Source organism: Hyperoodon ampullatus (genome assembly GCF_949752795.1).
Source record: "Hyperoodon ampullatus genome assembly, chromosome: 3".
Taxonomy (NCBI): Eukaryota; Metazoa; Chordata; class Mammalia; order Artiodactyla; family Ziphiidae; genus Hyperoodon; species Hyperoodon ampullatus.
The window spans coordinates 63,538,388-63,560,818 of record NC_136916.1 but is presented as its reverse complement, the minus strand read 5'-3'; the positions used below and the strand labels follow the sequence as shown (position 1 = coordinate 63,560,818).

Genomic DNA, 22,431 nt, shown 5'->3' with positions numbered 1-22,431 from the left:
GGGTGGGGGGGTGTGGCTGCCAGACCCACCCCCCAAACCCCACAGAGCTCCTCCAGAGGGATCACTCACGGACTCATCTGTGATGATTGTGTTGGAAGGGGTCCTCAAGCCGTACTCTTGCTCCTGCAGCCGTGTGGCCAAGTCCTGCTTCTCTCGTCCCCAGCATCGAGCTGAGTCCTCTAACTATAGACATGAAGAGACACAGTTGGAGAACTACTGGGCAGCAGCGCCCATCCCTGAGAGCTGGGACAGCCCAAACCTCAGCCTGCTCTTTGAGCAGAAAGGAAAACCCTGGGCAACGTGGGCCTGCTACCTTCCCAAGAGACCTCAGGATAACGAGGGTGGGTGGACCAAGCGACAGTTTGAATATGACTGATGGACCTTCTCTGGGTTCCACCAACATACGGAGCTCCAACACTGGTCACAATGAGCCCTGACCCTCCTGACACGCAGAGTCCCATCAGTCCTCAACCACGGAGCTGCAACACTCCTCACGATGAGCCCCAACCCTTCTCAGACGTGCAGCCTTGGCCCTGGTCACAAAGGGAGCCCTGACCCTCTTCACACACAGAGCCCCAGCCCTTCTCTAACATGCAGCTCTGACTCTGGTCACACACAGAGCCCAGACCCTCCTGAAACACAAATTCCTGACCCTGGTCACAAAGGGAGCCCTGATCTTGGATGCAGACCGAGCCCAGACCCTCCTCACACAGGGAGGGAGTCCTGACCGTAGACAAACACCGATCACCAACCCGACACACATGGAGCCCTCACCCTGATCACACACAAAGTCTCGGCCCTCTTCTCACATGGAGCACCGATCCTGGTCACAAATGGAGCCTTGACCCTGGATGCAGACTGAGCCCCGACCCGCCGTACCCACTGAGTCCAAACATGGTTAAACAGGGAGCCCTGACACTCCAAATACAGGGAGCCCCAATCCTGGTCAAAAATTGAGTCCTGACACCCCTCACACATAGAGCCCTGATCCTTTTCAAACACAGAGCCTTGACCCTGGTCACAAATGGACCCCGACCCTCTTCAAACATGGAGTCTGGACCCTCCTCACACACGGAGCCCCGACCCTTCTGAAACACAGAGGCTGAGCCTGGTCTCAGGCTGAGTGGTGAGGCCATCTGGCCTGTGTGACCCCTGCACCTCACCTACCTGGCTTTCCAGGGAAAGAATCCGGCTCTGAGCATGTTCCAGCTTGGCTAGGAGGTTAAACTTGTCTGAATTATTGGCAAGAAGATCCTGTGGGCAAAGCAGAAACTCACACATGGTCCCCACTGGGGGCTGTAGCTATGTGAGCTCAGGAGGCCAGGTGACACTGAGGGAGAAATCAGCCAGGTCTGAGTTCCAAAATCAGCTCCCCGATGCAGAGCCTCAGACCCAGGGCCAAAGACCCTGAGGCCAATGAGCCTCAGACCCCTGCCCGGAGTTTCAGACCTGGCACGTGCCTTTTTCACAGTTGTTCTCCCCACATATTTTGACTGTATGAAATTTTTGCACACCAATTTTTAAATGTAAAATGCACCAGGGAACACTAGGTTAGTGCACAGAAAGGGATCTTGAGCTGGGGTCATTTTGTAAAGTGAAGGATCTACTTGTAAAGCAAGGGCTCCCCGTCCTCTGCACTTTACATGGATGTCCATGCATCAGGTGTGCTTTCAAACAGAACTCACCTCCTGTGAGTCCTGGGATGAAGAGAAAACTCTCCTGTGCCCAGCCCACCCCGCTTTTGTAATTCCAAATGTTCTGTCTTCGGGTTTGCATAAAGCAGGGGCACCTGCAACAGCCTCGGAGGTAGGGAGGGGCCAGGGACACCCACCTATGTGGGCAGGGTACCCTTGCAGTGGCCTGGGCCATCTGTCTCTTGCAGCCTCTCTGCCAGGTCTCCTCTTGTTCTCAACTCCCCAGGGTCCACCTGGGATGGGGGAAAAGGGCTCTCCAAGGCTGTACCAATCCCAGGAAAGGCTCCAGAATGGAGTTCTGAGAGGCCTGTTTGGAGCCCAACTGCAGGGCAGCCAGGTAGCAAACGGGGTCAGGGGTCAGTTAGGGGATTGCTTTCTCTCCCAGGATGCTAAATGAGGGTAAGGGTGAAGCTTTCAGACTCATGTGTGTTCCCCAGGGGAAAGGAGCCAAGGCCTGAGAGCCAGAGGCTCTCCAGGAGACTCCAGGCACATTGGAGACCCTGGGAAACCTTGCTCCTGGTCTTGGGCTTCAACTTGGATTGTGCCTGAGTGATTTCTGGGTGCCTGGTGACCTGCGCAGGCAGGCCCAGGCCAAGCTTGTGTTGGTGGCTCTTACCAGCAGGGCCTGCTTCTGCAGAATGATGGGGGCCGACTGGTGGCGGTTCTTGTCCAGCTCTGCCCGCAGCCTCGAGTTTTCCGCCAGCAGCATTGAGTAAAGGTCAACAGGCAGATTCTCTCCTGTTGGACCCGGGGGAAGGCCAGAGGCTGAGAGCATGGGGAAGGCTGTGGAATGTGGCCATAGATGTTCATGAGATGGGCTTTCCTGACTCCCTGTCCCTGGTCCAATCTGCCTCAGCGTTTTACTTCTTTATGCCTCTCCTCTGCTCCCAAGCCTTCAAGGGCTCCCTACTGCCCGTGGGATCAGGTCCACACTCCTCCTCAGGCCATCGTTCGAGGCTCTTTAGAACCTGACCCCAACGTTCTCTCTGATCACTCCCCCACCATTTGTCCTGGGTCTGTTTCAGCTCCTCACCTCTATTTTCCTCCCTCCTCTGCTCCTGGCATCGTCACTCCCCAGGCCTGTGCCTGGCTGTTTCCCCTCCCTAGGTTGCCTTCTCATCTCTCACCCTAACCTCAGGGTTCCTGAAAGGTGGGCCCAGCTTTCTTTGTTTCTTAAAGACCTTCAAAAATGCCCCCTACCGACACCCCCACGCAGTGAAGGCTGACACAGGGCTGAGCTCACAGGGGTCCCCAGTGAGGTGGCACAGAAATCCTCTGCTTGGGCTGGCCTGATGCGGGGTGACCTGGTTCTTTCCTGCTCATCAGAGCTGCCTCTGATTGGTAGTTCTAGATGGCTTTGGTTAACATCAGTGGAGAAAGCAAATCATTGATTTAACCAAAATTGTTTTGTGTGTTTTATAGAAGCAGACTCTTTGAAGATACAGGGAGATGAGCAAATAATTTGAAGGGTCCTGGAGTTAAGAGGTTGGGAACTGCTGCCCCAGACAGCCCCTCTTTGCAGGTAGCCCATCTCTGTTTGCTCTAATCTCAGAGCATCTTCTGGAAGGTCTGAGCCTCTTTCTAGCATGGCTCACACACTGTCCCCTCCATGTGTTCTGAGGGACTCCCTGACAGGAGAAGGGAGCTTGGGGGACCTCTGGAAGTGCTCAGTGCCTGATTGAGTACTGAGGGGAACAAGCACCCTCTGCTGCAGTTTGAAGGTGCTCCTGAAACTGAGAGGCTCCAAGAAGGCAGGGCCTCCAGGGATGGGACAAAAGCCGGGGAGCAGGCTCACCGACATTGGGCTTTCCCTGCAGCTTGTTCTGCAGGGGCTGGTTCCTCTGCCGCAGCTTGTCCTCCAGCACCTGCTCCATCTTCTCAATCACCTGGAGGGCAGAGCACAGAGGCTGGGGTGGCCTAGGGGCTTCACATCTTCCCGTGTGTGGCTGGGCCTGGGCAGCCTGGCCCTTCTGGCACCTGCCTTCTCCTGGTGCCTCACGGTCTCCTCCAGCGCCTTCATCTGCTGCAGCTTGTCCTCGTATCGCCTCAGCAGCGCCGCCTGTGGCTGCTGAGCCTGGTGCAAGAGGAGCAGCTCCTTTTCTCTGTCATTCTTCTGATGGTGGGGGAGGGAGGGGAAAGGGGGGAAAGCAGGGGTGCCCTTGACACTTAGGGTCCACCCCAGGCCACTCTGCTCAGTCCTCCACTGCCCTGGCCCCCTGGCCCCTACGTCCCTCTCCCTTCTAGCCGCAGACGCTTCTCCAGATGCTCCCTCCCGAGCCCCCTTCCCCTCTGCCCTCTAAGCCCAGGCTCACTCGAATCAGCTCATTCTGCAGATGCTGCACCCTGTCCCTCAGCTTCTTCATGTCCAGCTCACTCAGCAGCAGTTTCTGCTTCATGGACGCTGGTGGAGGGGGAGCTGGCTCAGGGAGGAGGCACCTCCCAGTTCAAATCGGCATAGTTGGGGGGCGGGGGGGCTGTCTCTCAGTCCTGGGGCTTGACACAGGACTGGACTCTCAGTTTCCCATCTCAGAGAGGACCCAGCCAGGCTCCTACTAGCCTGTGTCCTGGGAAAGCCTCCCACCACCCTGTTCCCTTGGTGGCCTGTACGCCCTCACCCAGGTTCTGAGCTCTGTCAGTGATGTCTGGCTCCTCTTCTACCCGCTCCTGGCTCAGCTGGCTCCTCAGCATTTGGTTCTCTGCCTCCAGGATGCTGGTTTGTTTCCGCAGTGACAGGATGTCCTCTGCCATCTTCTGCATGGCCCGCCGGTAGCTGTTCATCTCCTATGGACCCCAGAGCTCAGAGCTGAACCCCCAGCCCCACTGTAGCCCCCCCCCACCAATATCTACACCCACACCTGGAAGTCAGTGGGTCACTCCCGAGGCCAAAGAACAGAGAGAATCCCAAGCTGTGCCCTCAAGTCTTAGCAACTCCTTGGAGGGGTGGTCATGACAGGGTCTTCACCCCTTCTGGCCGTGTGAGGGCAGCTGCACGAATGTGCTCTCCTGGGGGTGACACCTTTTCCCGGGAGGCCAGCTAGGGGGGACCCAGGATTCAGACACTAGGTGAGGAAGCCCATGAGCGATGGAGACTTGAAAGGCTCCAGGGCCAGGTTTCCAGGGTCAGGCTAAATCAGGGCCATTTCTCCACATTTTCCCTTCTCCTTTCTCTAATCCCTCTTCTTCCTCATGTCACTGAGAACCCAGGGAAGAATCTCTCTGAAATCTCGCTGAATGCTTCTTGGGAGCCAACCCTAGGCACCAGCCTCCCAAGCAGCCTAGGGGGCGTGAAGGGACACAGGGTAGGTAAGCCCGGGAGATCCAGAAAAGGACTCAGGGTCAGGGTTGGGATCCAGCTACAGGATCTAGGCTGTGAGGTGGGGACGGGATGCCAGGCTCTGTCACTAGGTTAGGAGTAACAGTAATACTAATATCTGGTGTTCACTGAGCATTTACTATGTACCAAGTCAGGCCCATCTCCTTCATTTAGCTTATGAAGGCGGATACTATTATCATCCTCATTTTACCGACGAGAAATCCAAAGCCCAGAGAGGCGAGTAGCATGCTCAGTCACAAAACTAATGAGTGACAGGGTCAAGGTCTGAAATCCAGGCTTGCTGGCACTTGAGTCCGTGCTCTTAAACATTGCGCAATCCTGCCACGATGCCCCCATATATGGAAACTTCACAGTATGTTGAGAAGTGATGAAAGCAGGTTACTAAAAACAATTATGATCTCAATTTGGGAAGAAAAATTCATGTTTGCCCTTGTGTGTGCATAGGAGAATTAATAGGCTATATTTACACGTACTTGTTTCATAATCAGAAATTCCCTATTGTTATTTATAAAAAGTTTTGGAAAGGGAGTTTCTTAATATAAATAGTACAACAAAATATAAAAGAGGGACCCAAAATGTGAAGCCAGGAAGCTCGGTAGAGGGGGAGGAGGTAGGAGCTAGGTTTGGGGGAGGAGTGGGAGGAGGGAAGCGAGGCCAGCAGGAGCTTGCTACGCCCTGTCCTTCCTGACACTGTGAAGGCCTTGCCTGTGGGGAGTGGGCCTCCTAGGCCCGGCCAGGAGCGGGCTCCCAAGTCCTCAGGAGGCAGAGCTCTGTCCCAAACTCCCACCTGGGCCCCATGCTGACTGAGGATACGGCCTGGCTCCCAGCCACTGCCTTCAACCTGCTGCATGGTGGGCCACTGGCTGCCTGGGGAGGAGTTTCCAGACAGCAGGGGCTCATCAGATGCCACTTGTCACCTGCTGCTGTCTAGCCTTCTGGCTAGACTCCCTCTAAATGGTGCCAGTGCTGGGCCCATCTCCCCAGCACCTGCCCCAGTCAAGTTTCAGGTCTTGGCTCCTCCAGATCTGCCCATCTGGTGCCCTCAGACAGCTTCATTCACTAGGACACTCAGCCCGGAGACTGCACACACACAGGGCTTTGTGGTCAGGACTCAGTCAGAAGCCCAGCTTGGCCACTGACTCACTGAGTGAGCTTGGACAGACCCTTTCACCTTTCTGAGCCTCCAATTCCTCTCATGGGAGAAGCATGGAGTATCTGGAAGCTCAGAGTCAGTGTGTGTGGTTCAGGGCCCTGCCTAGGGCAGACATGACTTGGAGGCAGTAGTTCTCATCCCACCCCATTTCTGTTCTAGTGCCAGCTTTTTTTTTTTTTTTTTTTTATTAGTTTCTGCTTTATAACAAAGTGAATCAGTCATACATATACATCTGTTCCCACATCCCCTCCCTCATGCATCTCCCTCCCTCCCACCCTCCCCATCCCACCCCTCCAGGCGGTCACAAAGCACCGAGCTGATCTCCCTGTGCTCTGCGGCTGCTTCCCACTATCTATCTACCTTACGTTTGGTAGTGTATATATGTCCATGCCTCTCTTTCCCTTTGTCACAGATTACCCTTCCCCTTCCCCATATCCTCAAGTCCATTCTCAAGTAGGTCTGTGTCTTTATTCCCGTTTTACCCCTAGGTTTTTCATGACATTTTTTTTTTAAAAATTCCATATATATGTGTTAGCATACGGTATTTGTCTTTCTCTTTGTGACTTACTTCACTCTGTATGACAGACTCTAGGTCTATCCACCTCATTACAAATAGCTCAGTTTCGTTTCTTTTTATGGCTGAGTAATATTCCATTGTATATATGTGCCACATCTTCTTTATCCATTCATCCGATGATGGACACTTAGGTTGTTTCCAGCTCCGGGCTATTGTGAATAGAGCTGCAATGAACATTTTGGTACATGTCTCTTTTTGAATTATGGTTTTCTCAGGGTATATGCCTAGTAGTGGGATTGCTGGGTCATATGGTAGTTCTATTTTTAGTTTTTTAAGGAACCTCCATACTGTTCTCCATAGTGGCTGTACCAATTCACATTCCCACCAGCAGTGCAAGAGTGTTCCCTTTTCTCCACACCCTCTCCAGCATTTATTGTTTCTAGATTTCTTGATGATGGCCATTCTGACTGGTGTGAGATGATATCTCATTGTAGTTTTGATTTGCATTTCTCTAATGATTAATGATGTTGAGCATTCTTTCATGTGTTTGTTGGCAGTCTGTATATCTTCTTTGGAGAAATGCCTATTTAAGTCTTCTGCCCATTTTTGGATTGGGTTGTTTGTTTTTTTGCTATTGAGCTGCATGAGCTGTTTATAAATTTTGGAGATTAATCCTTTGTCAGTTGCTTCATTTGCAAATATTTTCTCCCATTCTGAGGGTTGTCTTTTGGTCTTGTTTATGGTTTCCTTTGCTGTGCAAAAGCTTTGAAGTTTCATTAGGTCCCATTTGTTTATCTTTGTTTTTATTTCCATTTCTCTAGGAGGTGGGTCCAAAAGGATCTTGCTGTGATTTATGTCATAGAGTGTTCTACCTATGTTTTCCTCTAAGAGTTTGATAGTGTCTGGCCTTACATTTAGGTCTTTAATCCATTTTGAGCTTATTTTTGTGTATGGTGTTAGGGAATGATCTAATCTCATACTTTTACATGTCCCTGTCCAGTTTTCCCAGCACCACTTATGGAAGAGGCTGTCCTTTCTCCACTGTACATTCCTGCCTCCTTTATCAAAGATAAGTTGACCATATGTGCGTGGGTTTATCTCTGGGCTTTCTATCCTGATCCACTGATCTATCTTTCTGTTTTTATGCCAGTACCACACTGTCTTAATTACTGTAGCTTTGTAGTATAGTCTGAAGTCAGGCAGCCTGATTCCTCCAGCTCCGTTTTTCGTTCTCAAGATTGCTTTGGCTATTCGGGGTCTTTTGTTTTTCCAAACAAATTTTGAAATTTTTTGTTCTACTTCTGTGAAAAATGCCAGTGGTAGTTTGATAGGGATTGCATTGAATCTGTAGATTGCTTTGGGTAGTAGAGTCATTTTCACAATATTGATTCTTCCAATCCAGGAGCATGGTATATCTCTCCATCTGTTTATATCATCTTTAATTTCTTTCATCAGTGTCTTATAATTTTCTGCATACAGGTCTTTTGTCTCCTTAGGTAGGTTTATTCCTAGATATTTTATTCTTTTTGTTGCAATGGTAAATGGGAGTGTTTTCTTGATTTCATTTTCAGATTTTTCATCATTAGTGTACAGGAATGCCAGAGATTTCTGTGCATTAATTTTGTATCCTGCTACTTTACCAAATTCATTGATTAGCTCTAGTAGTTTTTCGGTAGCATCTTTAGGATTCTCTATGTATAGTATCATGTCATCTGCAAACAGTGACAGCTTTACTTCTTCTTTTCCAATTTGGATTCCTTTTATTTCCTTTTCTTCTCTGATTGCTGTGGCTAAAACTTCCAAAACTATGTTGAATAAGAGTGGTGAGAGTGGGCAACCTTGTCTTGTTCCTGATCTTAGTGGAAATGGTTTCAGTTTTTCACCATTGAGGACGATGCTGGCCGTGGGTTTGTCATATATGGCCTTTATTATGTTGAGGAAAGTTCCCTCTATGCCTACTTTCTGCAGGGTTTTTATCATAAATGGGTGTTGAATTTTGTCGAAAGCTTTCTCTGCATCTATTGAGATGATCATATGGTTTTTCTCCTTCAACTTGTTAATATGGTGTATCACATTGATTGATTTGCGTATATTGAAGAATCCTTGCATTCCTGGAATAAACCCCACTTGATCATGGTGTATGATCCTTTTAATGTGCTGTTGGATTCTGTTTGCTAGTATTTTGTTGAGGATTTTTGCATCTATGTTCATCAGTGATATTGGCCTGTAGTTTTCTTTCTTTGTGACATCCTTGCCTGGTTTTGGTATCAAGGTGATGGTGGCCTCGTAGAATGAGTTTGGGAGTGTTCCTTCCTCTGATATTGTTTGGAAGAGTTTGAGAAGGATGGGTGTTAGCTCTTCTCTAAATGTTTGATAGAATTCGCCTGTGAAGCCATCTGGTCCTGGGCTTTTGTTTGATGGAAGATTTTTAATCACAGTTTCAATTTCAGTGCTTGTGATTGGTCTATTCATATTTTCTATTTCTTCCTGAGTCAGTCTTGGTAGGTTGTGCATTTCTAAGAATTTGTCCATTTCTTCCAGGTTGTCCATTTTATTGGCATAGAGTTGCTTATAGTAATCTCTCATGATCTTTTGTATTTCTGCAGTGTCAGTTGTTACTTCTCCTTTTTCATTTCTAATTCTACTGATTTGAGTCTTCTCCCTTCTTTTCTTGATGAGTCTGGCTAATGGTTTGTCAATTTTGTTTATCTTCTCAAAGAACCAGCTTTTAGTTTGGTTGATCTTTGCTATCGTTTCCTTCATTTCTTTTTCATTTATTTCTGATCTGATCTTTATGATTTCTTTCCTTCTGCTAACTTTGGGGGTTTTTTGTTCTTCTTTCTCTAATTGCTTTAGGTGCAGGGTCAGGTTGTTTACTCGAAATGTTTCCTGTTTCTTAAGGTGGGATTGTATTGCTATAAACTTCCCCCTTAGAACTGCTTTTGCTGCGTCCCATAGGTTTTGGGTCGTCGTGTCTCCATTGTCATTTGTTTCTAAGTATTTCTTAATTTCCTCTTTGATTTCTTCAGTGATCACTTCATTATTGAGCAGTGTATTGTTTAGCCTCCATGTGTTTGTATTTTTTACAGATCTTTTCCTGTAATTGATGTCTAGTCTCATAGCATTGTGGTCGGAAAAGATACTTGATACAATTTCAATTTTCTTAAATTTACCAAGGCTTGATTTGTGACCCAAGATATGATCTATCCTGGAGAATGTTCCATGAGCACTTGAGAAAAATGTGTATTCTGTTGTTTTGGGGTGGAATGTCCTATAAATATCAATTAAGTCCATCTTGTTTAATGTATCATTTAAAGCTTGTGTTTCCTTATTTATTTTCATTTTGGATGATCTGTCCATTGGTGAAAGTGGGGTGTTAAAGTCCCCTACTATGATTGTGTTACTGTCGATTTCCCCTTTTATGGCTGTTAGTATTTGCCTTATGTATTGAGGTGCTCCTATGTTGGGTGCATAAATATTTACAATTGTTATATCTTCTTCTTGGATCGATCCCTTTATCGTTATGTAGTGTCCTTCTTTGTCTCTTCTAATAGTCTTTATTTTAAAGTCTATTTTGTCTGATATAAGAATTGCTACTCCAGCTTTCCTTTGATTTCCATTTGCATGGAATATCTTTTTCCATCCCCTTACTTTCAATCTGTATGTGTCTCTAGGTCTGAAGTGGGTCTCTTGTAGACAGCATATATATGGGTCTTGTTTTTGTATCCATTCAGCCACTCTGTGTCTTTTGGTGGGAGCATTTAGTCCATTTACATTTAAGGTAATTATTGATATGTATGTTCCTATTCCCATTTCCTTAATGGCTTTGGGTTCGTTATTGTAGGTATAGTCCTTCTGTTGTGTTTCTTGCCTAGAGAAGTTCCTTTAGCATTTGTTGTAAAGCTGGTTTGGTGGTGCTGAACTCTCTCAGCTTTTGCTTGTCTGTAAACGTTTTAATTTCTCCATCAAATCTGAATGAGATCCTTGCTGGGTAGAGTAATCTTGGTTGCAGGTTTCTCTCCTTCATCACTTTCATTATGTCCTGCCACTCCCTTCTGGCTTGTAGAGTTTCTGCTGAGAGATCAGCTGTTAACCTGATGGGGATTCCCTTGTGTGTTATTTGTTGTTTTTCCCTTGCTGCTTTTAATATGATTTCTTTGTGTTTAATTTTTGACAGTTTGATTAATATGTGTCTTGGCGTATTTCTTCTTGGATTTATTCTGTATGGGACTCTCTGTGCCTCCTGGACTTGATTAACTATTTCCTTTCCCATATTAGGGAAGTTTTCAACTATAATCTCTTCAAATATTTTCTCAGTCCCTTTCTTTTTCTCTTCTTCTTCTGGAACCCCTATGATTCGAATGTTGGTGCGTTTAATGTTGTCCCAGAGGTCTCTGAGACTGTCCTCTGTTCTTTTCATTCTTTTTTCTTTATTTTTCTCTGCATCAGTTATTTCCACTATTTTATCTTCCACCTCACTTATCCGTTCTTCTGCCTCAGTTATTCTGCTATTGATCCCATCTAGAGTATTTTTCATTTCATTTATTGTGTTTTTAATCGATGCTTGATTCATCTTTAGTTCTTCTAGGTCCTTGTTAACTGTTTCTTGCATATTGTCTATTCTATTTCCAAGATTTTGGATCTGGGAAATAGAATCTTGGATCAGCTTTACTATCATTATTCTGAATTCTTTTTCAGGTAGACTGCCTATTACCTCTTCATTTGTTAGGTCTGGTAGGTTTTTATCTTGCTCCTTCACCTGCTGTGTGTTTTTCTGCTTTCTCATTTTGCTTATGTTACTGTGTTTGGGGTCTCCTTTTTGCAGGCTGCAGATTCGTAGTTCCCGTTGTTTTTGGTGTCTGCCCCCCGTGGCTAAGGTTGTTTCAGTAGGTTGTGTAGGCTTCCTGGTGGGGGGGACTAATGCCTGTGTTCTGGTGGTTGAAGCTCGATCTTGTCTTTCTGGTGGACAGGTCCACGTCTGGTGGTGTGTTTTGGGGTGCCTGTGGCCTTATTATGTTTTTAGGTATCCTCTCTGCTAATGGGTGGGGTTGTGTTCCTGCCTTGCTAGTTGCTTGGCATAGGGTGACCAGCACTCTAGCTTGCTGGTCGTTGACTGAAGCTGGGTGCTGGTGTTGAGATGGAGATCCCTGGGAGATTTTCGCTGCTTGATATTATGTGGAGCTGGGAGGTCTCTTGTGGACCCGTGTCCTGAAGTTGGCTCTCCCACTTCAGAGGCACAGCACTAACTCCTGGCTGCAGCACCAAGAGACTTTCATCCACCCAGGTATGTGGGGAGTTTCTTGCCTTTTGGGGGGTCTGAGGTCTTCTGTCAGCGTTCAGTAGGTGTTCTGTTGGAGTTGTTCCACGTGTAGATGAATTTCTGATGTATCTGTGGGGAGGAAGGTGATCTCCGCGTCTTACTCTTCCGCCATCTTCCTCCGGCTCCTCTAGTGCCAGCTTTAATCAACAGGCCAGACCCCTTCCTCTTCCTCCTTCCTACCCTCACCCTGGGTTCCCTTGCTCTCTCCTCTGCTCTGCTCTACATCCTCAATTTATAGCAGCCCCTTGATGGACAGGGATTCGGGAGGTCCAGTAGACTGTCAAGAGGAAGCACATGATATTTTGGGAAAGGGAATTCATCTCTCCTTTCCCTCTCCAGCCTAGTTCAGGCTCTTATCATGTCTGCTCTGAACAATTACAGTAGTATCCAAATGGGTTTCTTTGCTTTAGGGTTATCTTTTAGAGGAGCACACACTCGTCCAAGAAAACATGTTCAAGGATGCTCCATGCACTGCAGTGTATGGTTTTATTCTAGGGTACGCTCAGTCACTGGATACAGGCAGTACTTACAAAGAATGACCTAGATTCGGAGAGGAGATTGGTTCGGGTTGGTGGAGTAGAAGGACATGTGCTCACTCCCTCTTGAGAGAGCACCGGAATCATAACTAACTGCTGAACAATCATTGACAGGAAGACACTGGAACTCACCAAAAAAGATACCCCACATCCAAAGACAAAGGAGAAGCCACAATGAGATGGTAGGAGGGGTGCAATCACAATAAAATCAAATCCCATAACTGCTGGGTGGTTGCCTCACAAACTGGAGAACACTTATACCACAGAAGTCCACCCACTGGAGTGAAGGTTCTGAGCCCCACGTCAGGCTTCCCAACCTGGGGGTCCGGCAACAGGAGGAGGAGTTCCCAGAGAATCAGACTTTGAAGACTAGTGGGATTTGACTGCAGGACTTTGACAGAACTGGGGGAAACAAAGACTCCACTCTTGGAGGGCACACACAAAGTAGTGTGCGCATCAGGACCCAGGGGGAAGGAGCAGTGACCCCATAGGAGACTGAACCAGACCTACCTGCTACTGTGGGAGGGTCTCCTGCAGAGGTGGGGGGTGGCTGTGGCTCACCACGGGGACAAGAACACTAGCAGCAGAAGTTCTGGGAAGTACTCCTTGGCATGAGCCCTCCCAGAGTCCTACATTAGCTCCACCAAAGAGCCTATAGCCTCCAGCATTGGGTCGCCTCAGGCCAAACAACCAACAGGGAAGGAACTCAGCCCCACTCATCAGCAGACAAGTGGATTAAAGTTTTACTGAGCTCTGCCCACCAGAGCAACACCCAGCTCTACCTACCACCAGTCCCTCCCATCAGGAAGCTTGAACAAGCCTCTTAGATAGCCTCATCCACCAGAGGGCAGACAGCAGAAGCAAGAAGAACTGCAATCCCGCAGCCTATGGAACGAAAACCACATTCACAGAAAGATAGGCAAAATGAAAAGGCAGAGGACATGTACCAGATGAAGGAACAAGCTAAAACGCCAGAAAAACAACTGAATGAAGTGGAGATGGGCAACCTTCCAGAAAAAGAATTCAGAATAATGATAGTGAAGATGATCCAGGACCTCGGAAAAAGTATGGAGGCAAAATCGAGAAGATGCAAGAAATGTTTAACAAAGACCTAGAAGAATTAAAGAACAAACAGAGATGAACAATACAATAACTGAAATGAAAAATACACTAGAAGGAATCAATAGCAGAATAACTGAGGCCAAAGAACGGATAAGTGACTTGGAAGACAGAATGGTGGAATTCACTGCTGCAGAACAGAATAAAGAAAAAAGAATGAAAAGAAATGAAGACAGACTAAGAGACCTATGGGACAACATTAAACACAACAACATTCGGATTATAGGGGTCCCAGAAAGAGAAGAGAGAGAGAAAGGACCTGAGAAAATATTTGAAGAGATTATAGTTAAAAACTTCCCTAACATGGGAAAGGAAATAGCCACCCCCAAGAAGAGCAGAGAGTCCCAGGCAGGATAAACCCAAGGAGAAACATGCCAAGACACACAGTAATCAAATTGGCAAAAATTAAAGACAAAGAAAAATTATTAAAAGCAACAAGGGAAAAATGACAAATAACATACAAGGGAACCCCCATAAGGTTAACAGATGATTTCTCAGCAGAAACTCTACAAGCCAGAAGGGAGTGGCACGATATATTTAAAGTGCTGAAAGGGAAGAATCTACAAGCAAGATTACTCTACCTGGCAAAGATCTCATTCAGATTTGACAGAGAAATCAAAAGCTTTACACACAAGCAAAAACTAAGAGAATTCAGCACCACCAAACCAGCTCTACAACAAATGCTAAAGGAATTTCTCTAAGTGGAAAACACAAGAGAAGAAAAGGACCTACAAAAACAAACCTAAAACAATTAAGAAAATGGTAATAGGAATATACATATCGATAATTACCTTAAATGTGAATGGATTCAATGCTCCAACCAAAAGACACAGGCTTGCTGAATGGATACAAAAACAAGACCCATATATATGCTGTCTACAAGAGACCCACTTCAGACCTAGGGACACATACAGACTGAAAGTGAGGGGATGGAAAAAGATATTCCATGCAAATGGAAATCAAAAGAAAGCCAGAGTAGCAATACTCATATCAGATAAAATAGACTTTAAAATAGAGAATGTTACAAGAGACAAGGAAGGACACTACATAATGATCAAGGGATCAATCCAAGAAGAAGATATAACAATCATAAATATATATGCACCCAACATAGGAGCACCTCAATATATAAGACAACTGCTAACAACCATAAAAGAAGAAATCGATGGTAACACAATCATAGTTGGAGACTTTAACACCTCACTTACACCAATGGACAGATCATCCAAATAGAAAATTAATAAGGAAACACAAGCTTTAAATGACACAATAGACCAGATAGATTTAATTGATATTTATAGGACATTCCATCTGAAAAGAGCAGATTACACTTTCTTCTCAAGTGTACACAGAACATTCTCCAGGATAGATCACATCTTGGGTCACAAACCAAGCCTCAGAAAATTTAAGAAAATTGAAATCATATCAAGCATCTTTTCCTACCACAACGCTATGAGATTAGAAATATATTACAGGGGAAAAAACGTAAAAAACACAAACACATGGAAGCTAAACAATACATTATTAAATAACCAAGAGATCACTGAAGAAATCAAAGAGGAAATCAAAAAATACCTAGAGACAAATCACAACGAAAAGATGACAATGCAAAACCTATGGGATGCAGCAAAAGCAGTTCTAAGAGGGAAGTTTATAGCCATACAGTCCTACCTCAAGAAACAAGAAAAATCTCAAATAAACAATCTAACCTTACACCTAAAGGAAGTAGAGAAAGAAGACCAAACAAAACCCCAAGTTAGTAGAAGGAAAGAAATCATAAAGATCAGAGCAGAAATAAATGAAGTAGAAACAAAGAAAACAATAACAAAGATCAATAAAACTAAAAGCTAGTTCTTTGAGAAGATAAACAAAACTGATAAACCTTTAGCCAGACTCATCAAGAAAAAGAAGGAGAGGACTCAAGTCAATAAAATTAGAAATGAAAAAGGAGAAGTGACAACATACACCGCAGAAATACAAAGCATCACAAGAGACTACTACAAGCAACTCTATTCCAATAAAGTGGACAATCTGGAAGAAATGGACAAATTCTTAGAAACATATAACCTTCCAAGACTGAACCAGGAAGAAATAGAAAATATGAATAGACAAATCACATTAATGAAATTGAAATTGTGATTAAAAATCTTCCAACAAACAAAAGCCCAAGACCAGATGGCTTCACAGGCGAATTCTATCAAACATTTAGAGAAAAGCTAACATCCATCCTTCTCAAACTCTTCCAAAAAATTGCAGGGGAAGGAATGCTCTGAAACTCATTCTACGAGGCCACCATCACCCTGATACCAAAACCAGACAAAGATACAACAAAAAAAGAAAATTACAGACCAATATCACTGATGAATATAGATGCAAAAATCCTCAACAAAATACTAGCAAACAGAATCCAGCAACACATTAAAAGGGTCATACACCATGATCAAGTGCGATTTATCCCAGGGATGCAAGGCTTCTTCAATATAGGAAAATCAATCAATGTGATACACCATATTAACAAATTAAGGAATAAAAACCTACGATCATCTCAATAGATGCAGAAAAAGCTTGACAAAATTCAACACCCATTTATGATAAAAAAATCTCCAGAAAGTGGGCATAGAGGGAACCTACCTCAACATAGTAAAGGCCATATATGACAAATCCACAGGAAACATCATTCTCAGTGGTGAAAAACTGAAAGCATTTCCTCTAAAATCAGGAACAAGACAAGGATGTCCACTCTCACCACTTTTATTCAACATAGTTTTGGAAGTCCTAGCCATGGCAATCAGAGAAGAAAAAGAAATAAAAGGAATACAAATTGGAAAAGAAGAAGTAAAACTGTCACTGTTTGCAGATGACATGATACTATACATAGAGAATCCTAAAAATGCCACCAGAAAACTACTAGAGCTAATCAATGAATTTGGTAAAGTTGCAGGATACAAAATTAATGCACAGAAATCTCTTGCATTCCTATATACTAATGATGAAACATCTGAAAGAGAAATTAAGGAAACATTCCCATTTACCTTTGCAACAAAAAGAATAAAATACCTAGGAATAAACTTACCTAAGGAGACAAAAGACCTGTATGCAGAAAACTATAAGACACTGATGAAAGAAATTAAAGATGATACAAACACATGGAGAGATATACCATGTTCTTGGATTGGAAGAATCAATATTGTGAAAATGACTATATTACCCAAAGCAATCTACAGATTCAGTGTAATCCCTCTCAAATTACCAATGGCATTTTTTACATAACCAGAACAAAAAATCTTAAAATTTGTATGGAGACACAAAAAACCCCGAATAGCCAAAGCAGTCTTGAGGGAAAAAAACGGAGCTGGAGGAATCAGACTCCCTGACTTCAGACTATACTACAAAGCTACAGTAATCAAGACAATATGGTACTGGCACAAAAACAGAAATATAGATCAATGGAACAGGATAGAAAGCGCAGAGATAAACCCACGCACCTATGGTTGACTAATCTGTGACAAAGGAGGCAAGGATATACAATGGAGAAAAGACAGTCTCTTCAATAAGTGGTGCTGGGAAAACTGGACAGCTACATGTAAAAGAATGAAATTAGAACACTCCCTAACACCATGCACAAAAATAAACTCAAAATGGATTAAAGATCTACATGTAAGACTGGATACTATAAAACTCTTAGAGGAAAACATAGGAAGGACACTCTGACATAAATCACAGCACGATCTTTTTTGACCCACCTCCTAGAGTAATGGAAATAAAAACAAAAACAAACAAATGGGACCTAATGAAACTTAAAACTTTTGCACAGCAAAGGAAACTATAAACAAGATGAAAAGACAACCCTCAGAATGGGAGAAAATATTTGCAAACAAATCAACGGACAAAGGATTAATCTCCAAAATATATAAACAGCTCATGCAGCTCAATATTAAAAAAAAAACAATCAAAAAATGGGCAGAAGACCTAAATAGACATTTCTCCAAAGAAGACATACAGATGGCCAAGAGGCACATGAAAAGCTGCTCAACATCACTAATTATTAGAGAAATGCAAATCAAAACTACAATGAGGTATCACCTCACACCGGTTAGAATGGGCATCATCAGAAAATCTACAAACAATAAATGCTGGAGAGGGTGTGGAGAAAAGGGACCCCTCTGGCACTGTTGGTGGGAATGTAAATTGATACAGCCACTATGGAGAACAGTATGGAGGTTCCTTAAAAAACTAAAAATAGAGTTACCATATGACCCAACAAACCCACTACTGGGCATATACCCGGAGAAAACCATAATTCAAAAAGACACATGCAGAGAGGAAGAGAGAATAAACTTTTTCTTTATTAAAAAAAAAAAAGACACATGCACACCAATGTTCTTTGCAGCTCTATTTACAATAGCCAGGTCATGGAAGCAACCTAAATGCCCATCAACAGAGAATGGATAAAGAAGGTGTGGTACATATATACAATGGAATATTGCTCAGCCATAAAAAGGAAAGAAATTGGGTCATTTGTAGAGGTGTGGATGGAGTTAAGACTGTCATACAGAGTGAAGTAAGTCAGAAAGAGAAAAACAAATATCATATATTAACACATATATATATGGAATCTAGAAAAATGGTACAGATGAACAAGTTTGCAGGGCAGAAATAGAGACACAGATGTAGAGAACAAATGTATGGACACCAAGGGGGGAAAGTGGGGGGTGGGGTGGTGTGATGAATTGGGAGATTGGAGTTGGCATATGTACACTACTATGTATAAAATAGATAACTAATAAGAGCCTGCTGTATAAAAAATAAATAAAATAAAATTCAAAAAGAAAATGGAGAAAAAATAATAAAATAGTGCTTAGTATTGGGAGGATTCTAATATCCTCCAGTGGAGAACTATTTGGAAGTGTTAGATATAGGCTTAATCCAAAAGTATAAAGCAAGCAAAATTGATCTTGTCATTTGTTGATTCTGTCAGTATTCCTACTCTTATATCATGCTGTGTATAGTACAGTTAAGAGAGCAGAAGGTTTGAAATTACAGCAAAATCTACATTTACTATAAAACAAAGCTCCCAACTTCCTTGCAGAGTATAGAAGCACCAACTTTTCATCATTTAAGCCTATTAACGGTTACACCAAACAATTTCACACAAGTGGAACAAGCACATTTGCCTATAAGGATGAAGAATCTTAGGATACAAGAATACATAAACTATTTTCTAAACTGAATTTAATAAAAATTATGGAATGGTCTAATACAGTATACTTATAAGCACATAAAATACCTTAAATGCATGTAATACCAATTATCGAATAAAATCTGAAACAGTAAAGCTTAAAAAAAATGACTTAGATTCACTTATTTTGACACAGAGATGTCCACACTGTATTATTAAGTAAAAAAAATGTGGCAAATTAATATGATCCCATCTGTCACTGGTATGTGTGTGTGCATGTGTGTGTATGTACATGTGTGTGCATGAGTGTATACATGCAGATGTATAGTTAACAGTGGCTACTGCTCAGTTTGGGAAGAGAAAGGAACACTTGCTTAATCTCTAATTTTTGCATTTTTACTAAGAATTTGTCCATATATTACTCATCAATTAAAAATAATTTAAACCTAAATACATTGAGGGCCATACCATGTTTCTGGATTGAAAGATGCAACATTTAAAGAGTTAGTTCTTCCCTAAATTGATTTATAGATTCAATGCATTTCCAATTAAAATCATAACACTCTGTGTGTATGTGTAGAAATAGATGGGCTGATTCTATGAGAAATAAAAAGAACAAGTGTAGCCAAAATATTTTTGAAGAAGAAAAGGTGGGAAGACTTGCTCTATCAGCTTTCAAGACTTATGATAAAGCTACAATAATTAAGACGGGGTAATATAAATGCAAAGATTGATAAGCAGACCAAAGCAAAACAAGAGAGAACCCTGAGAGAGACCCACACATATATGGACCCTTAATATATGACAAAGATGGTGTTACAGGGAGGCAGGGAAAGGATTGTAATTTTAATAAACGGTGCTGCATCAATTTGATATCTATCTGGAGAAAAGGGTAACTTGACTCCTATTACATACCATAATTAAAAATAAATTCCAGGACTTCCCTGGTGGCGCAGTGGCTAAGAATCCACCTGCCAATGCAGGGAACACGGGTTCGAGCCCTGGTCCAGGAAGATCCCACGTGCCGCGGAGCAAATAAGCCTGTGTGCCACAACTACCGAGCCTGTGCTCTAGAGCCCGCAAACCACAACTACTGAGCCCATGTGCCACAACTACTGAAGCCCGCGCACCCAGAGCCCATGCTCCACAACAAGAGAAGCCACCGCAATGAGAAGCCCACGCACCGCACCGAAGAGTAGCTCCCGCTCGCCGCAACTAGAGAAAGACCTCGTGCAGCAATGAAGACCCAACACTGCCAAAAATAAATTAATTAATTTAAAAATAAATAAATAAGTAAATTCCAGATGGATTGTAGATCTAAATGTAAAAGATAAAACAATAAACCCTCTAGAAGACAAGGATAAGAATATCTTTATGCACTTGGGGTAGGGAAAGGTTTTTCACAACAGGACATGCCACAAAAGCACGAACCAGAATGGAAAGGATTGATAAGTTGGGTACATTTAAGTTAAGAACTTTTATTCATGAAAAGACATCATTAAGGGGGTGAAATGGGCAGGAAAAGTGGGAGAAGATACTTGCAACAAACACAACCGATGATGGACTCATATTCAGATATAAGCACAACTCCCACAAATCAATAAGAGAAAGACAGACTACGCCATAGAATAATGGACAAGAGATTTAAACTGGCCCTTGGCAAAATAAGCCAATAATCATCTGAATTGGTGGCCGCCCTCATTAGTCATTTAAAACCACAACAAGATACTACTATAACCCACCACAATGACTAAAACAAAAACAAAACAACCCTGACCATATCAAATGTTGGTGATGATCTAGAACAAGTAGAATGCTTAGTCACTGCTGGGGGAACAGGAAGTGTCACCATCCTTTCCGAGAACTGCTTGGATACTGGATCCTGTTCAAGTTGAACACATGCATAGCCTATGATCTAGCAATTATACTCCTGAATATATACCCAGTAAAAATGTGAATGCATCACATTGATGCGGTGAATGCATTAAGAAGCAGGGGTGGGCTTCCCTGGTGGCACAGTGGTTGAGAGTCCACCTGCTGATGCAGGGGATGCGGGTTTGTGCCCCGGTCCGGGAAGATCCCACATGCCGTGGAGCGGCTAGGCCCATGAGCCATGGCCGCTGAGCCTGTGCTCCGCAACGGGAGAGGCCACAACAGTGAGAGGACTGCGTAATGCAGAAAAAAAAAAAAAAAAAAAAAAAGAAGGAGGGGTAAGAACATTCCTAGCAGCATTATTTGTAATAATCCCAAACTGGAAATAACACAAGTGCCCATCACAGTAGAATGGGGGGACAGTCATGCAATGAGATATTATACAGCAATACAAATGAATGAATGATGGTCACGTGAAACCACATGGAGGAATCTCTCAAACTAATTGTGAGCAAAACAAGTCAGACACAAGGTACGTCCTCTACAATTCCATATAGAGTTTCTTCAAAAACAAGCAAACTTAAAAGAGTTAGAAATTGGGGTATTAGATCCCCTTGGGGAAGTGGGGGTGGTGGGGGACTGGAGGCATAAGGAAGCTTCTGGAGTGCTGGCAATGCCACTCTTCTTGACTTGTAGGACCTGTGGGGTTACATGTGTGTGTTCACCTTGTGATGATTCATCGCTGTGAATCCATTTCTGTTTTGTGCATTTGTTTGAATGGGTGCCGTACTTCACACCATGACCCAGATTCCTGTGGTGCTGCCCCTCCACCTGCTCCCCCTTCCCCCCAGCTCCCAGGCTGTTCTGGTGTGTGGTGTGGGCAGGATGTCAGCCCCATCCCTGCCCAAGGTAGGGGTTGGGGGACAGAGGCCCTAGGAGGGGAGGAACCCTGCTGGATGCTGGGGTCCGGGACACCTTAGTCTATGTGTGTTCGGGTGGAGTGCTGAGATCTTCACGGTTGTGGTTCAGAATGAGCTCCTGAGGTTTGGACCAGCTTCCTCCTGGCTCTGCATCAACTCAGATGCAAAGTCTGAGGCTTGGCATTCAAGGCCTCTCACAAGCCGCCCCCTCATGCCCATCGACCCCGCCCTTTCCCTCCAGCACACTCTTATTTCCCCCTTCACACCTCCACTCACGCTGAACTATCTGCAGAGAACCCCTCCCTCGTTCCGACTACCTAACCTTTGACATTTTATAGTCCACTCAGTAATTTGCATTTGCATGAGGACTGACAGTGTGTGCTGCTCCTGAGTGTGCATGTGTGCACACATGCACGTGTGCATGGAGGGAGTCCTTGGGAAGGCGCTGCCGGCGTTTAGTGTACCCCATGGGTCTAATAAGCTCCTCTTCTCATTCAGGGGTTCACCCTTTCTAATACCCTGTTGTTTTTCACTCAGCAGTCCTGGGGGTGAGCAGAGCTCACCCCTCCTTCTTGACAAAGAAAGATGAGGCCCAGAACAAGGGAAAAAAAGAAATGGAGGAGATGGAGAGCATGCCTCCTGATGAAGTGGGGCGCCCTTGCCTCATCCGGATGGCTGATGGGTTTTGGGGGACTCCACGCCTTGGAGATTAGCCCTTCCACAGCCCTACACCATCCCCAGCTGGGCTGCTCTCTGAGAGTGAAATCTCCCCAGTAGGGATGAAGGG

General features: G+C 44.3%; 1 protein-coding gene across 1 annotated transcript in view; it reads right to left on the bottom strand.

The window, feature by feature from the left end:
- The window catches only part of CCDC33 (coiled-coil domain containing 33), a gene marked incomplete at both ends in the record, with an annotated part of 124,137 nt that overhangs the window by 1,052 nt on the left and 100,654 nt on the right, over positions 1–22,431 (bottom strand). Inside the window, 7 exon segments of the mRNA XM_079700120.1 lie at positions 70–183; positions 1,168–1,254; positions 2,311–2,477; positions 3,490–3,580; positions 3,676–3,807; positions 4,007–4,095; positions 4,310–4,475. Of these exon segments, the coding sequence (XP_079556246.1) occupies positions 70–183; positions 1,168–1,254; positions 2,311–2,477; positions 3,490–3,580; positions 3,676–3,807; positions 4,007–4,095; positions 4,310–4,475 (846 nt within the window).